Source organism: Gymnodraco acuticeps, unplaced genomic scaffold (genome assembly GCF_902827175.1).
Source record: "Gymnodraco acuticeps unplaced genomic scaffold, fGymAcu1.1, whole genome shotgun sequence".
Taxonomy (NCBI): domain Eukaryota; kingdom Metazoa; phylum Chordata; class Actinopteri; order Perciformes; family Bathydraconidae; genus Gymnodraco; species Gymnodraco acuticeps.
Window position 1 is genome coordinate 1,979,361 of NW_022990391.1, and position 18,708 is coordinate 1,998,068.

General features: G+C 42.2%; 1 protein-coding gene across 1 annotated transcript; it reads left to right on the forward strand.

The window, feature by feature from the left end:
* Nucleotides 1-2,947: 2,947 nt before the first annotated feature.
* Nucleotides 2,948-12,051, forward strand: LOC117551582. The gene is made up of 6 exons (XM_034224493.1): nt 2,948-3,175; nt 7,358-7,726; nt 10,752-10,883; nt 11,241-11,291; nt 11,677-11,739; nt 11,863-12,051. Exons 1-6 carry the CDS (start codon nt 3,124-3,126, stop codon nt 11,931-11,933), a joined length of 738 nt encoding a protein of 245 aa, XP_034080384.1. The 5' UTR covers nt 2,948-3,123; the 3' UTR covers nt 11,934-12,051.
* The last annotated feature ends 6,657 nt before the right edge of the window (nt 12,052-18,708 follow it).

Genomic DNA, 18,708 nt, shown 5'->3' on the forward strand with positions numbered 1-18,708 from the left:
ACCAATCATCCAAAGTTTGGTTTTGTCCTGTTTTGGCTGAAGAATATTCTAAAATGCATTTTAAAAGGGCATAATTGTTTCAGAGTCATCAGGAAACAGGGCAATGTAGGACTACAGTATGGAAACGTATGCCGTGTATCAAGTTCGAAGCATATACTGATTAAAAAAGTGTAGGATCTAACATTGAGCCTTGGGTGACACCACAATTCATCCTAAAGGACCATTCATCCATGTAAACAAAAAACAGTAAAGTACGATTTAAGCCAATACCACAAATGCCAATAAGATTGTTATTGGAAATCAAAAGCAGCACTTAGTACAACAGAGTAGAACAGAGAGCTGGCTCCTGTCTACATCTGATGTAATTTACAATCTTAAATAAATAGCTAAACTGGAGACGGATTGGTATACTTGTGGAGTCTATTTTTATATAACATTACAAGACTGATTCTTATTATTACATGATATGCTTATTGTGCTCATGAGATTGCTATGACTATAGAATCCCAGGTTCTGATGGGTTAGATACCAAGGAAGGGAATAGTCAGAAGAAAGTAGCAGAAGCCAGATGCAGGCACTGTAGAAACAATGAGTTATTGAGGCTATGGCCTTGGCCGCCTGGGTTAGCTCCGCGCCCACGCATAGCTGGGAATCAGTATAACAAAGATTCCACTTTTCTGTAGAAGCTTCATCAAAACAAATTATGTATGATGGTGCCAGAGTAGGGAGGGACTTCCACAGGCCGGCTGAATATTGATTGGAGGATCGTGTTGCCAAGAGACTCTATCTGAGTCTGCGCACCAACCAAAGAGAACCAAGTCTAAACCGCGGTATCTCTTCAGCTAGTCTTGACCAATCAAAAATGTACGGGCAACGCCCTGTGTAATAAAATGTATTGTCGCACGAGGTTCGAGGCTCTGGACTATCTATATTTACGCCGGGATCCGGAGTCGAGGCTGATCCTCTTGCTGTAGTCCTGTGTCTTGGATCCTCTATCCCGAGTTCTGGATTAAGTCGTGGACTTCGGGTCGTGGCTGAACCTGTCTCTGCGGTCCTGCCTTGGGTCTCGTCATGCTGCTTCCCTGATGGCTTCCACAGGATTGTAGCTGACATCCTCGTGGATTCATCTTCTTATTACAGACACATGCATTTCCTAACATTCGGTCTATATGCTGTAAAATGTATTATCTCTTCGATTTACACACGGCATCTATTGCACGTCTGTCCGTCCTGGGAGAGGGATCCCTCCTCTGTTGCTCTCCCTGAGGTTTCTCCCATGTTCCCCTTTAAACTGTGGGGTTTTCTCTGGCAGTTTTTCCTTGTACGATGTGAGGGTCTAAGGATAGAGGGTGTGGTTTTTCTCATACTGATATTCTGAACAATCTGTGCTGTTGTATTTGCTGTAAAGTGTCTCTACTGTAGGCTATTTTTATTTTATGTACAGCACTTTGGCTCGACCAAAAATCGTTTATAAATGTGCTATATAAATAAAACTTGATTTGATTTGACGGATTTGGTGGTTACAGATTACAGATTTGCTGCCTGTGATTCCCAAAGACGTGATGAGTCCTTGGCCAAGTAATATATATCGTTTGCTCTCTTTACAATAAATAGTTCAACTTAGAAGTTGTCTGTCTTTTCATACTTCAAAAAACTGTGAGAATGAATAAAATCAATAAACCAACATTTATAAAAATCAATCAACTTATTAAAAACATCTTCTCTACATGTTATTACATTTGAAATATTATGTTCATGTACTTTCTAATAGTGTTAATTTGTGTGTCTCTGTCTTCACTTATGCTGTAACTATGTAAATGTCCCCTCTACGGGACGAATACAGGTATTCTGATTCTGAAAAATGGCAGACTGGATGCTGCTCTGTAGTTTCACCAGGCTGTCTCTAAGGCAGCTGGAAATAAGCAAGGGGTTTACGATGTTAAGAAAACAATTCCATAAGAGATTTTTACGATATAGAAAAAACTGTTAAATAAAATAGTTTGAATTGGGAAATAACCCTTCATTTTAAATTCATGGGTACACCTTAAAAACATTTGTTTTTATATTTTTGATGTTAGTGTTCTGTACATTATTCACACTTGGAATTGGCAAACATAGTACATACATTTTGTAAGAGCAGGGTTAATTAAAGTGATCTTTGGTTGAGAACATTTCTTTTCGGATGGTTCCGTTTTTAAGTTATGAGTGACTTGTAAGTTTGATGGCCTTATAGCACATTTTCAGCTGTTCAATCATTTATTCTTTCTTAGTCTCTTTTTGCTTTTCAAACATAATTGTTATTTTCTTTTTTTGATTTCATTTATTTCCAGGTGGTTTCAGGTCACAAGAAATGTTTCAGCTGTCTCAATGGTTGTTGTTGTCAATGGTAGTTTACGGTTAAAACGATCTACAACAAAGTCACAGGAGAAGGGTAAAATGTCTGCAGGAATTTCATTTGAAATATCAATAAAGCTGAGCTACTTGATAATGTTCATTTTGAAATGTATCCTAAACATTAACCTTAATATTCCCTTTCAATTGGGTAAACAGTATTTAACCAATACAAACCTTTAATCAAACTATTGCAAGTAAAAATAAATGTTGGGAATAGTTAAGCTGGACGCAATATTAGCACTAGGTGGTGTTTCTACACATGTAGTGAGTAAACAATCTTAAGCTTTGCTATGGTAAGTATTTGCAGTGATACATGTGTTTTTCATGATGAGTATTTGGTTGGCTGTATCACACATACAGGTTTTGATTCCATCGTACAGTTCAGCTCACAGCCCCTGACAAAAAAAGTAGATCTAGTTCAGAGTCACGTAACTCTTCCATTTCGCTCTTCGTCATACCTGTTCTTCTATCCTCCCTTCTTATCATCAGTTCTCGTTCCCCCACCCCCTCTACCTCTCTGCTGCATGCTCCCTTTGAACAGAGGAAATGTGCAAGTCTGCAGCAGCAGGAGAGATGAAGTGATTCACGTTACGGAGAGAGAGCGCCGCTTCCTTTCTCATCTGTTTTTCTGTTGCTGGCGTCTTGATCTGATTTGTGTTGTTGGTTCTCCTCCTGCCTGTCTGTCTGCCTGTCTGTCTTCCACCTTTACTTGTTGTTCATAGCTCTGTTATGGATATCAGGACTGTTGTGACCATCTCAACTCTTTTACTCATGACTGCTGGTAAGTGCACATTATTATTGAGACTATGGAGTACAGACAAGTGTTAGCCTTAATCCATTGAGATAATTGGACACTACCAGGCCTGAACTGAAAACTCATACAATATATAAGAAGTGTAAAACTTGTTATATCTTTTGTTATATACTTGTTACTAACAGCGTTTACAATCGAAACAAAAAATATGTGAGAAAATATTATATCTCATATTTGATTCATCCACTACACAAAAAACAAGACATGAGAAAAAGCATGTGAAAACCTGTGACCATTGTGGAACACATTGTCTCCCAGATAGTCATAATGTCCAAACACAGCATCACCATAGTGTGGCCTGATAAATGGCCAGGTAACAAACAGCTACAGTTGACTTTCCTGTTGGTTAAATGGTCAAATGTCGTCTTATCTGGGGCTCATACTGTAGTTCTGCAGACCATGTGACTGTGAAATCAACATGGTCTGGTGGAGGTGGCCTACATCTAAATATAATATAAGTCTGATTCACTTACTGTGGCACTCAGTAGAGTAGATTTAGCAACAGTTCACCGTACACGCAAACTATTGCTTTGTAAAATAATGTGATCCCATTAGCTAAATCAAGGCTAAATACATTTTATATCCACAACAACAGATTTATTTGAAAATACTGTATATTAAACATGATTTTAACATAAGTAGAGCTAAAGATTTGATCTGCTTTTTGCTTAAAATGTTAGCGTACACTATATGCTATTAGCACCATAGTATTTCTAAATTATTTTAAACTACAAAGTTGCATGTGTTAATTGTAGGGACGCGGTAAATGTTTTCGTTGTCCTGGCGTTCTGTCTCTTGTTGTTGAATTCATTTCAAAGTCAGAGTCCTCTCAGGGGAACCTCAGTCAAACCCTTGTCTTCAAGCATTCAACTCTCAATATGGTTCTACACTTAGGAGCCCTTCCCCACAGCAGACCTTTTAACTTGTCATTCACCAGGTGAACTGATGACATTACGCATGGCTGCATTCCATTTATGTGTGTGTGTGTGTGTGTGTGTGTGTGTGTGTGTGTGTGTGTGTGTGTGTGTGTGTGGTGTGTGTGTGTGTGTGTGTGTGTTAGGGCTGTCACCGTTAACACGTTAACGCTCAAAATGAATCTGGACACTTTAATACATAAAAAAAAAAGAATCAAATTACCAAGTTTGACCCCATCGTCCTCCCATAATTTCGTGCCGATGTTTACCATGATTTGCTTGGCAGTGAAAGAGCAAAGAAAGTCGAGGAACTGCCTCAAGCTATATGCCTACGTGCCTCAAGCTACATGTCCTCACTGACTGGAGAGCAGTGGACATCAGTTAAAACCTTCACTGTAACAGAACACCTGATCCATGACCAATGTTCTGCACTCGCTCTTTAGGTGTGGTAAAAATGAAGGAAAGGCATTTCTTTAAATCATGCTCCAGTTTCTTAACGTTACACAGGATGTGAGGTAGCGGAGAGGGTCTCCACTGTAGGAACAGATAGTGCTGCAGTATGAATCCTGCCAAATGAACATATGTTAGTGCACATCATACAGAGGGGAGTCTCTGCGGCTCTCTGTGACAGCAGCTCTGTCCGTGCTTTAGTGTCGGAAACTTGTATAATATAGTAAAAAAAACTCAATTTCTCTGTCCTCAGTTCTTTGTTACAACTTGGTTTTCTCTCTCCCAAAACGACTAAATACTAGTATCTTATACTTTTGATTAATCATGATTAATGACAGATTATACAACAAGACTTTAATTGATGGACACCACTTGTTGTACCCTGGCTTTGTGTTTGTGGCTCTTTGGCCGCACTCCCCAGAAGGGAAAAGTCTTCCAGAGCTGTGAGAATTAAAACGGTCTCCTGTGAAAAAGGTCCATCAACCCATTAGAATGTAAACAAATATTGAGAGCATGAATTGTTCTTTGTTTTATGTATTTTCTAGTGCACTCAATCATGTGTGAAAGCCCACATTTAAGTGAGATGACAATAATAAACGGCAGACAGTCATGGAGACAGAGGAGAAAATGACTGTCACCATGGTAACTTTACACACACTCGTGCCTCTCTTATCATATTCAAACCGTCCCTCCTCAATCATATTTCATCATCATAATGACTCAGTGTGACAGCGTTAAAAAAAACACAGAATATAATAGAATTCCTTTATTGTCATCGCACCAGGTACAACAACATTTAAAAAAGCAATCCTCGCAGTGCAATTCCACATAAAACGAATAAATATATATCTATATAAACATATACACACATAAACATATAACTAATGATCACATAACATTGCACTAACATGGTTTACAATAAAGTAACTCTATCATTAGTAATGCAACTTAAATATTACATGTTGAATGACTATGTTTTTTAATCTTTAGCATTAGAATTCACTTCGTAAAAAGTTTTGAACGTTGATTTTTCACCTTAAATTGCAACCCAAACCCGACAGGATGTGATCACTGTGATTCCTTTATTATCGCACATCAAAATATCTCAACCTGGTATTAACATTTTATTGGACACAGACATGATAGGACAAATTAACGTGGAGAAACCGTTTCTTGATTTTATATTTGTTTTTTAAATCTAGTTAAACGTGTTTTAAGTAATTTAATTAAAAAAATATATATAGAATTTAAAATGTAAAAGATAACACTATAAAAACACAGGTTTAAATAATCAGATGAACAATAGCTGAATTCCATTTAGCTGCATCAGGTACACATTTATTCATTTTCATTTAATATGTTCATACAAAGAACAAAACAAACTAAAACACATAAGAAGAAAAAGTTACAAATAACAAATTTGTTCTAAGAGTAAGGAATTTCAATGATCTATTAAACAATATATAATGAATTATATATAATACATAATGCTGATATTTATATGAAAATATATTGTTATAAATAACTTACTAATAATGAATATATTATTTTCACCCGTACTAATGAAGTGTCACATATTCATACGCTATACATACATCGGGATTTATTTTTGAAAAATGTGGCCCACCCAGGCTGAACACATATTTTGCTTTTTCAAATCATTGCATCACACATCTGCAGACAGTTTCAGTAATGTTTGCAGGAGCCCCTCCCAAAGCCACACACACACACACACACACACACACACACACACACACACACACCACACACACACACACACACACACACACACACACACACACACACACACACACACACACACACACACACACACACCACACACACACACACACACACACACACACACACACACACACACAGCTTTTTGGGTCAAACTTACCTTTTTGTAAATATTTTCTTGTGAATGTCATTGACATCATGAACAGGATAGCTCATGACTAAATTGTATTTTTATGTCATATATTTATAATACATGTTTTTGTATTTATCAGGCTGATTCTTAAATAATGAAATGCAAAATGTAAATGACAGCTTGAATACATAAAACATATTGGGATTACCTAACCATCATTTCATATATGAAGTGGATCAATATGGCACTGCTGATAGAAAGATCCTTAACAGAATTGTAATTCAACATTATAATTGTAATCAATACAAGTGCACACACACACACACACACACACACACACATACCATGTATACATCACTTCAGGGGACATTACATTGACTTACATGCATTTCCTGGAGACTTATCCTAACCTTAACCATAACCAACACATGCCTAACCCTTACCCTAATCCTAAACCTAACCAAGTCTTCACCCTAAAATCAATGATTCCCCTCATGGGGACCTCCAATTTGTCCCCATAAGGGAGGCGAGTCCCCACACGTGACTGTGTAAACAGATTTAGGTCCCCACAAGTATAGTAATGCTAGGCCACACACACACACACACACACACGCGCGCGCGCGCACACACACACACACACACACACACACACACACACACACACACACACAGAGCGTGAACAGTGACCCCATAATGTAAATAATTGTGTTTTCTCATCTTCAGAGCGCTGTGCTTGTCTAGCATTTCTTTATTCAGGATGCCCACCCTCCATCCAGATGCTAGTATGTTGCCTGAGAGGCAGACCCAGTCTCCCCGCAGTCCGCTGAGCAAGGCACACGCTTCAGCTCCGCAGGGACCCGAGGAACAGTTTGACTTATGCCTTCTCCATACTAACTGATCTTCTTCTCCCAGAATCCAACCAATCAACACCTGGGCCAAACATCACAGAGCCCCCCCATACTTACAGCAGCACCAGGGGCTGTTCCTGCCCCCCCATCCCCAGCAGCCCTGCCCCTCCAACAGGCCTCCTGTCCATCACATGGAGGAGTCAATGTGAAGGAGACGTCCAGCTGATATTCTACCACCCCGCCAACTCCTCCTCTCCTGTCTGTCATGGAAGTAAAAAAACCATCCTGAATATTTTGAGAAGTGTGTGTGAGAACCAGCGAGGATGTAAAAACTCAATGAGCTGGGTCAAAGGAGAGGAGCAGCAAGGTCATAACATCACTGAGAATGGAGCAGAGGAGATCAGCTGTGAGACCCTCAGGGTCCGCTGCCCAGGTTGGTGTGTGTGTGTGTGTGTGTGTGTGTGTGTGTGTGTGTGTGTGTGTGTGTGTGTGTGTGTGTGTGTGTGTGTGTGTGTGAGCTAAAGTGTTGTCATGCCCTCTCATGGTTTGACATGGTAGACTTGGCAGCCTTTAGCAGAAGTGTTATCGCAAAAACCATACCACTATTAAAATGTGGTATCGGTACACCTTTGATTTCCACACTTCTTTCAAATATCAGAAATGAGGGGAAATCAAGTTATTTCATAAAACACATTTCAAATGTATAGAACATTAAACAGTCTCTAATGTCTCCATGTTTATTCGTGTGTTAACCATAATAGCCAAATAAAAACAGAATGACTTATAATATATGTATGTTACATATGGGAACATTTGGATTTAAATCAGAAACTTTCTTATTAAATGTTCATGCAATCAATGCTACTTTCAGTACCAGACCGTTTTTTAACCCTTAACACAAATGTCACTTTATAGAAAGCCTGCAATATAAGCAGAGATGAAACAGGAGTGTGATTCTTACTAAAACACAGTCCACACCAAGAAAAAAAACCGTGCCACATAATAATAAGTCACTAAACATCATGTTATTTTGAGATGACTGACAGTGATTGGCAGCATGTGAAGGATGAGGGTCACAGTGTTGTCCACAGCTGTGTCCAGCCTTCTGACGGACCACCACTCATTCTGTGTGTTGTGTGATATCAGGTCAGATAGCTACCAACATGTTCCAAAATACAAAACTTCTCTGTAATTATATTATGACTTATTAAGAACTTTTGATCCAGTTTGATCCACATTCAATCTGGATATTATCAGAGAAACCAGCTGAGCAGAGGTAGCAGGTCTGTTGCAGCCATCATCATGAGGCAGACAAACTGCACACTCACTTTGAACTGCCTTATTTAGTGTTGTCATCAGTCTGTGACCCTGTCTGTTGATTGAAAAAGAGGTTTTGGCCCAGTTGAATTGCGGGTGAAGAAAAAAGAGCAACTTTTGTTCTGTCAAAGGGATTCAGTGTTACATGTGTGAAACGCCTTCCCTCCCATCCTTGAAACTGATCGGATCATCTTGTCTGATTTACTATTTTTGTACATAATTAATATGTTAGCAGAACCATAAACAAGTCAGTGGTCTGTCTGCAGTGTGCCCCCTTTGTAGAGACACGAGAAGGAGCATGTTGTATTCTTCTTTTTCTTATTATATATATATATATATACAGTGAAGGAAATAATAATTTGATCCCCTGCAGATTTTGTAAGTAACTTACAAAGAAATGAACAGTCTGTCATTGTAATGGTAGGTTTATTTGAATAGAGTAAGAATATCAAAAAGAACATCCAGAAATGGACATTATATGAAAGATACAAATATATTTGCATTTGACTTTGGGAAATAAGTATTTGATCCCCTTGCAGAACATGTGTTAGTACTTGGTGGAGAAACCCTTGTTGGACACACAGAGGTCAGACCCTTCTTGAAGCTGGTCTCCAGGTACGCACATCTCAGGAAGGATGTTGGTCCACTCCTCTCTGAAGACCCTCTCCAAACCCTTCAGGTTTTGAGGCTGATGCTTGGCCTCTGGAAGCTTCAGCTCCCTCCACAGATGTTCTATGGGATTAAGGTCCGGAGACTGGCTAGGCCCCTCCCTCACCTGAATGTGCTTCTTCTTTAGCCCCTCCTGTGTTGCCTTGGCCGTATGCTCAGGGTCATTGTCCTGCTGGAAGACCCCTCCATGACCCATGTTCAGAGTCCTGGCTGAGGGAAGGAGGCTATCGGCCAAGATGTTAGGGTACATGGAAAAAAATAGTACTCCTAATATCAATTGGTTACCTGTATAAAAGACACCTGTCCACAGAATCAACCAATCAGATTCCAACCTCTCCACCATGGGCCAGACTAAAGAGCTGTCTAAGGACCTCAGGGACCAGACTGTAGACCTGCACCAGGCTGGGATCGGCTACAAGACCATCAGAGAGCAGCTTGGAGAGAAGGAGACCACTGTTGGTGCCATTATTCAGGACTGGAAGAAAGACTAAATGAGCATCAGTCGCCCTCGCGAGGGCTGGGGCTCCACACAAGATCTGGCCCCGTGGGGTTTGATGATCATGAGAAAGGTGAGGGGTCAGAACTACACGGAGGAACTTGCTAATGATCTCAAGGAAGCTGGGACCACAGTCACCAAGAACACTATTGGTAACACACTACACCATAATGGATCAAACCCTGCAGCGCCTGAAGGCCCCCTGCTCAAGAACAACATGAGAGGTCGTCTGAAGTTTGACAACGAACATCTGAATATTCAGAGAAGGCTTGGGAGAAGAGGATGTGGTCAGATGAGACCAACATCGAGATCTTTGGCATCAACTGGACACGCCGTGTTGGAGGAAGAGAGATGCTGAGTATCACCCCAGAACACCATCCGTCAGCATGGAGGTGGAAACATTCTGCTTTGGGGTGTTTCTCTGCTAAGGGGACAGGACCACTTCCCTGCATCAAGGAGACGATGGACGGGGCCATGTACCCTAACATCTTGGCCGATAGCCTCCTTCCCTCAGACAGGACACTGAAAATGGGTCATGGAGGGGTCTTCCAGCAGGACAATGACCCTGAGCATACGGCCAAGGCAACACAGGAGGGGCTAAAGAAGAAGCACATTGACATTGAGGTAATGGAGGGGCCTAGCCAGTCTCTTTTTGATATTCTTACTCTCACTAACCTACCATTAAAATGACTGACTGGTAATTTCTTTGTAAATGGGTAAACTTACAAAATCTGCAGGGGATCAAATACTTATTTCCTCCACTGTATATATATATGGAAAGAATGTGCAAATAAAGTCAACATTGTACTACAAACACCATGAAATACATGTGCACCAGGCAGAGGGTCTCTTTGCTCTCGATCCTGGGGAGCACAGTGGCAGCCTCTCCTCGGGGCCAGAGGAGATGGCGGGGACTGTAGGTGGAAACAAAAGCATGCAACAGCCACATGTGTGTGTGTCTCCTGTGTGTGTCCAGTTGAAGTCCTCCCAGATGTGCAGGGGCAGCTGCAGGCCTACAGAGGGGGGACAGCTGTGCTCTGCTGCCTGCTGCTGGTCCTGGTCCTGATCCGCTTCACCAGACCCACCGTCAGAGCCCTGCAGAACAGACGTGAGTGTGCAACACACGCACACACACACACACACACACACACACACACACACACACACACACACACACACACACACACACACACACACACACAACACACACACACACACACACACACACACACACACACACACACACACACACACACACACACACACACACACACACACACACACACACACACACACACACACACACACACACACAAGAACGTTTGATATTTTCGAATTAGGATTTGTCAGATTAAAGATGATGTCAAAGAAAGGCAGTTGTTTTAAATCTGATTAAATTCTAGAAATGATCTGCAGTATGTAAATGTGTGTTTAGTGTTCAGGTTGCTATGTTTTTGGTTCTTAGTATCTGAAAGGAGGCAGAACCGCTGGATCGGACCTACGCAGAGTCACAGTGGTAAATCACACACACACACACACACACACACACACACACACACACACACACACACACACACACACACACACACACACACACACACACACACACACACACACACACACACACACACACACACACACACACACACACACACCACACACACACACACACACACACACACACACACACACACACACACACACACACACACACACACACACAGTGTTTAAAGGACAAGTTGTCCATCCATCATCATTGGATTGTGTGTGAATCTTAAGCCTGATGGGAGCGTGTTGAGGGATGGACAGAGATCGTTGCTTTGGGTCTGTATATGACATTTGTTCACAGACGAACGTTATAGAAAGTATTTGTCTCTCATCTGTCTGAGTCTCTCTTTCAGTGGCCTATCGAGGAAAGACTGCAGTTCAAATCAATGAGGGAGAGAAGAGACTTTCCTACCCTGGTAACACACACAGACACACACATCTTCAGTATAATGTTAACCTAACCATCGCTCATACATTTAGCTCACTCCTGCTCTGGCAGTCAGGCACCCTAAGACTCTGAATCTCTTTCTGTGTGTCAGCTCTGGAGCGCCTGGCAGTCAGTGACAGCAGAGAGCCCTCATCTAACAGGAACAGTGACTACAACTTATGATATCATTATCACCACCATCATCATCATCACCACCATCATCATCATCATCACCATCACCATCATTATCACCATCACCACCATTATTATCATCACCATCACCACCATCATCATCATCACATCATCATCACCACCATCATTATCATCACCACCATCATTATCATCACCATCACCACCATCATCACATCATCATCACCACCATCATCACATCATCATCACCACCATCATCATCACCACCATCATCACATCATCATCACCACCATCATTATCACCACCATCATCATCATCACCACCATCATCATCATCATCACCATCACCACCATCATCATCACCATCACCACCATTATTATCATCACCATCACCACCATCATCATCATCACATCATCATCACCACCATCATCATCATCACCACCATCATTATCATCACCACCATCATTATCATCACCATCACCACCATCATCACATCATCATCACCACCATCATCACATCATCATCACCACCATCATCATCACCATCACATCACCATCACCATCATCATCACCATCATCATCACCACCATCACCATCATCATCACCATCATCATCATCACATCATCACCACCATCATTATCATCACCACCATCATCATCATCATCATCATCATCATCACCACCATCATTGCAGTCCTTGTGGTAATATTGACTGAACCCGTTCTGTACCTGATGGAACAGCAACAAAAGAGAATCTCAGTGTTCCTTTCATTAGGAAAACCATGAAATAAAAACTATGATATTGATTCAATGTCATATGAGTGACTTACACTGTAACTCAAATGTACTTGATTTTTTCTTAATACTGTGAAGTTTATATTTTTTGTAAAATAATCTAAGTTGTGTTTGATCTGTTGTCTTGAAGGACGTGAATGGAAAATATAGACATTGGAGACGATAGGCAGACAAAGAGAAGGAGGAGGAGAGACGAAGTGCAGGGATGTGGTTTCCTCTGCCGTTGACACCAACTTCCTGTTTGTGTTATTTCCATCGTAATAGCTCCCCCCCATCTCCCACTCGCTTTCGATTGTGTCTTTTGTTCTCTTTGGCCCGCCTATGTTCTTTGCTCCCCCCTCTCTGTCTCCTGTGTCAGGGTTGAGCTTCACTCAAATGTTAATCATCACACATCTCAGTTATCATCGACTCAGCCACTGGACTGCAGTCTGCCTACATGTTTATTCTGGTATTAGTCACATTTCATTGTAGACAGTTTGAGTGGTTGGGGTGAAGGGCCTTGTTTAGGGGGCACCTCAGTGGTAATAACACAGTTCAGCGCTTGCTTCTCCTACCTTTAGGCCACCACTGACTGAAATGAGGAACGCGCTTGTGACATCAGATGGTGTAAAGGAACTTCACATTATCTTCATACCATTCTACATCTCCATTTGTCATCATCCTTGTTTCAGCAGCAGCATGCAGCTGTCTTTATAAGAAAAACTCGTCAGACAGACAGAATGTCTCTCACCACAAATGTAGGGCATATTTATCAGAAGTGGAAAATTACTTCAAACTAAGGCAGGAACATGCTGTAACTTTTAACCGGAGGAGAGAGGTTTTTTTATTATTATGAGCTATACTAGAATACTGTCTCGGAGCAACACATACAGAACATCAGAACCACACCAGTAACCGACCGTGTGCCGGGCGCTTTATGCGGGACATATTGAGCCTCATGGATCAACATATCTTTCTCTCCAGTACAGGTTAGCTCTCAGTGTTAGCGATGCTAATGTAAACACCGACCATATAACGTCCAAAACAGTCGGGCATTGTTTCTGATAGCAACGTTTCTGATAGTGCTGTGGGTTCGCCGCCGATATTACGTCATAGTGGCCGCAAATCTGGAGCAGCTCCGTTATATCCCCGTTTTTAGAGATTTGGGTACAGAGGAAAGAGAGAGGGTTTTATTTTCTGAAGCTGCATGAGTTCCCTGACACACCGGGGACACATATTTGTGTATAAATAATAACCCCCATCCCCAATTCCGGCTCCAGTTCCAGCTCATAGGGGTTTCACAACTACCTTATTATTAGTCGACAAGTTTTTCAAAATAGTAGTCGACTAGTTGTTACGTCATAATAAAGACACACAAAGAGAGGTGTAAAACTGTATTTTGTATTGCAATGCATACAGTTACGTTAAACACTGTAACAAAGCAGCATTTTAATTTGGGTTACATGCTGTGACTCATATCTGATTAAATTAAAAACAGTAACTGGACTCACCAAATCTACTGCAAAAACTCTGTTAAGAACATAAATCAACGTAAATCCAGTGCGCATTGCGCAACACTTTACTCGGCTGTCACTGTCCTCCTCGATAACGATGTCCACCCTTCCAGGTGTTTTGGTTTGCGTTGAGGAAGACCAAAGCATCAACATGTGAGGGAAGGAGGCTTGACCGCTGTCGGGTGACACAAATAAATATTGTCCGCCACCAATGGATCTCATTTGTTGTTTCTATTTTTTTGTTGGTGATCTAATGCAGTGGTTCTCAAATGGGGGTACGCCAGTGGCGAGCCGTGAGTTGTATACCTAGGCCCTCTAACCCCCACCCCAAAAAAAAAAGTGTCATTACGTCACAAGCGTATATTTCAGCGGAATATCAAAACAATGGCCCGGGGGTGCCAAACGCATCAATGACAGCGACCCTCTACCACACAAAACAACACCTGTAAATAACCCTAGACCAGGCATCCTCAAAGTCCGGACTCCGGTCTGGATCCGGACCAACCACAACTGTCTCTGGACTCTCAGCTAATTATACTTTTCATATGTATTATCTGTGTTATCTGCGCTATATCGCCACAACGAGTCAAAATTCTCCGCTATGTCCACTGCAAACAGCGCTCTGCATGTACGACTGTTCCACTGTCTGTGTGTGTCTGTCAACGCTTTGGTCCAATCACATTCAGTATCCCGTCAGCGTTTTTTCCCACCACCAACAGTCCTGCGAATCAGAGGCACAGTAGGGCGGGTCTTCGCGGAATGCGGGTGGGAAAAATGTGTGTGTGTTTAAAAAAAAAAAGTCAGAGCGAGAGTTAACAGCTCATCTAGTTGCATCTGTACTGTAGCTAGTAGCCTACAGCCTAGTTTCACCTACCCGCCCTTACGAAATGAACTATAGTATTACTATAGTATACTATAAGAGTTGTATAGTATCCTATAGTAAGTTTGTAGAGTTCTATAGTATTTTTCACCAGCTATCGTATTGCTATAGTCTTTTCTGTAGTACCATTTTACTAGCTATAGTAGCCCTATAATATTTCAATAGTAATACTATGTAGCTAGATCTTTGTAGTATTCCTATATTATTTTAATATTATAACTATAGTACAATATATAGTGTTTCTGTAGTTGTTTTTTGAACACACTATAGACCACTCCTATAGTCAGGGCTGCACATAACTGGTGCGCAGGTGCGCATAGCTCACCTCCGCCAAAAAAAGAGCACCGGGTCATTTGAAACAAAGCGCATTTGCGTACCAACATTGAGAGGGAGAGAGAGAAGAGAAAAGAGAAAATAGAGGAGAGAGGAGAGAAGAGAGAGAGAGAAAGATATTTGGCGAGTTGCATATGAACCATGAGAGTAGAACTCAGAGGGGCCGGCGGCCCGTAGCCTGGCTAGATGTTCGCCTAGGGCGCCAGATCTGGGGAAGTGCTGCGCTGGCAGTTCTGGGAGGGAAAAAAAAACATTTTGACCGTTGGGGCTCATCCTAATTTTCGGCCTTGATGTACAATATTCCAATGAAGTAAATGTAACACCCTTTTACCCCGGTTCCACCTTTCATTTGCCCTGTACGATGGGCGCTGATAATGATGAAAATGGGGGATGTTGGCTATTCTGGCGCCCGCAGCTCACAGAACAAAATGCGAGTGAGCGAGGGAGGGTGGGTACCAGCGCTGTTGTTATTATAATCTGGTGCCGTGCTAGCTGCTCTAACGGAGATAAGAAGATGTTTCTACAATAATGTGGAGGAGAGTCCTCTCCAGTCAGACTGAGAGGCTGATAAGTTAACCTACAGCTCAGAGGTAAAGGACTCTTAGTCTAAGTTCAAACGGTTTGGTCACAATTTATGTAAACACATATTTCCAAGGCACTCCTTTGTAATTATTGGATAAACAGGTTTTAAATCATTCCAATGTATACTATAGGACAGTAACCAAAATATCCTTTAAAACTGGAAGATACAAAAAAATGTATAATAAATAAATGTTAAGGTAAAATAAGATTTGAATGAAAAAAAAAATGCAACAAATGTCAACACATTAGTTTTGACTAACACTGGGCTAACATTGGGCACTGTCCTGCCCAATCACCCAGTTGAGTTATTTCAAATGTATCATTTTTCAACTGTCCAATTGTCCATCAAATGTCCCATCTGCCATTTCACCTCTGGCTGCTGTGGAGGATGGATGTCAGCAGAGGAGAGTCTTACTCTAGGTAAGTTACAGAAACAAAACGTTTTTTAACAAAGTGAGCAGATATATTGTCATAATGTGAGCAAGCTAGGGGTCTAAATCATAGACTGTATATATAAATGGACGTAGGGTCCGTGACGTCCCCATAGGATTCTGCAGAGTTGCCGTGAAGCCCTTAGTAGGCGGAGTCGGCCACTAACGGCTCGACAGTGACGCCAGAGTTCACTCCCAACTACCTTCTCCAGCCTGCTCCAAATAAGGGCAAAGAGGCGGAGCCGAGGCGGGACCTGCTGCCACCGAGCTGTAAGCTCCAGAGCTAGCTGAAGCTACCAAGCTAAGCTAACATGCTCCCCATCTGCACACTGCCGTCGCATTTTACGTTTCTAAGGTAAGCGGACATGAAACTATTCAGCAAAACTATAAATAATAATCTAAGTTATCGAGTTTTAACATAATACTTCAGAATCTTAAAACCCCTTAACGTTTGTATGCAAATCCAAACACCGTGACAACCTCCTAACCTATCAGGCTCTCCTCTCCTCTTTCTCTGCTTCGATCTCTCAGGCAAAAAGCACTTTCTTTCAAGATAAGATCCAATCTTCCTATTCCAATCCTAAAAAACTATTTTCCATCTTCTCCACCCTCTTGGACCCTCCAAAAGCTCCTCCCCCCTCCTCACTTCTGTCAAGCGACTTTGTTACCCACTTTGAAAAAAGGTTGATGATATTCGCTGTTCTTTTTCTGACTCACCTTTACTCACCGCTGGGTCACCAGATCCTCCTTCCACCAACACACCTTACCTCCTTTTCACCTCTCTCCAAGTGAGGTTCTTACCCTCATTACCTCTGCCCGCCCTACCACCTGTCCTCTGGACCCTATCCCTTCAACCTCCTTCAGACTATCGCTCCTGATATTCTAACTACGTTTCTCACCCATTTCATCAACACTTCTCTAACTTCTGGTCACTTTCCAAACAGTCTCAAGGAGGCAAGAGTAAACCCTCTCCTAAAGAAACCCACTCTCAACCCGTCTGATGTTATAAACTACAGGCCTGTCTCTCTCCTCCCGTTCCTGTCTAAATCACTTGAACGCGCTGTCTTTAAACACTCTCCTCGTTATCTCAATCAGAACAACCTTCTGGATCCGCACCAGTCTGGTTTCAAGGCAGGTCACTCCACAGAAACTGCCCTCCTTGCTGTCACTGAGAACTGCACACTGCCAAAACTGCATCCCTCTCCTCTGTCATCATCCTGTTGGACCTGTCTGCTGCATTCGACACGGTGAATCATCAGATCCTCCTTCGCACTCTCCAAAAACTTGGAGTTTCAGGCTCTGCACTTTCCCTCCTCACCTCATACCTGAAAGACCGTACCTACAGGGTGACTTGGAGAGGGTCTGAGTCCGACCCTTGTCAATTAACTACGGGGGTCCCTCAGGGCTCTGTTCTTGGTCCCCTCCTCTTCTCCCTGTACCCAACCTCGCTCGGATCAGTCATTAGCCCGCATGGTTTTCTTACCACTGCTACGCTGACGACACCCAATTAATTCGGTCCTTTCCCCGCTCAGAGACCCAGGTCGTTGCACGCATCTCTGCTTGTCTAGCTGACATCTCTCAGTGGATGTCTGCTCACCACCTCAAGCTCAACCTTGGCAAGACTGAGCTGCTCTTCCTCCCGGGAAAAGATTGTCCCATCTTGACCTAACAATCAACATCGGCACCTCAGTTGTTTCCCCCGACTCAGACTGCAAGGAATCTGGGTGTGACCCTAGATAACAACCTGTCCTTCACTGCAAACATCGCTGCTACAACCCGTTGCTGCAGATACACGCTTTACACATCAGGAAGATACGTCCCCAGCTGACTCAGAAAGCGACTCAGGTTCTGGTCCAGGCTCTCGTCATCTCACGCCTAGACTACTGCAACTCCCTCCTGGCTGGTCTACCTGCATGTGCCATCCGACCTCTGCAGCTCATCCAGAATGCAGCGGCTCGTCTGGTCTTTGTAGTGGACATTTTATTATATCCTGATATGTTTTAACCAAATGCTTCTCATTTGGTTAGATGTGCTGTTTTCCTCTATCTATCCTACTTCAAGGCCCAGAGCTGTTTGGCTACTGGGTAGACTCACACAAAGTCACACGAGAACTTCTACAGCTCAAGGCCAGTGTCTAATAACAATGTGACCGTGTGAAGACAGATTTCTTACCTTCCCACCCTTTCCTCAATATAAGCTTGCTACTATATTGAACTGCGCACACTCGCGCAGACATATTTTATACTCTGTGAGACCTGTGTCTATTAGGGGTGTAACGGTTCCAAACATTTCGGTT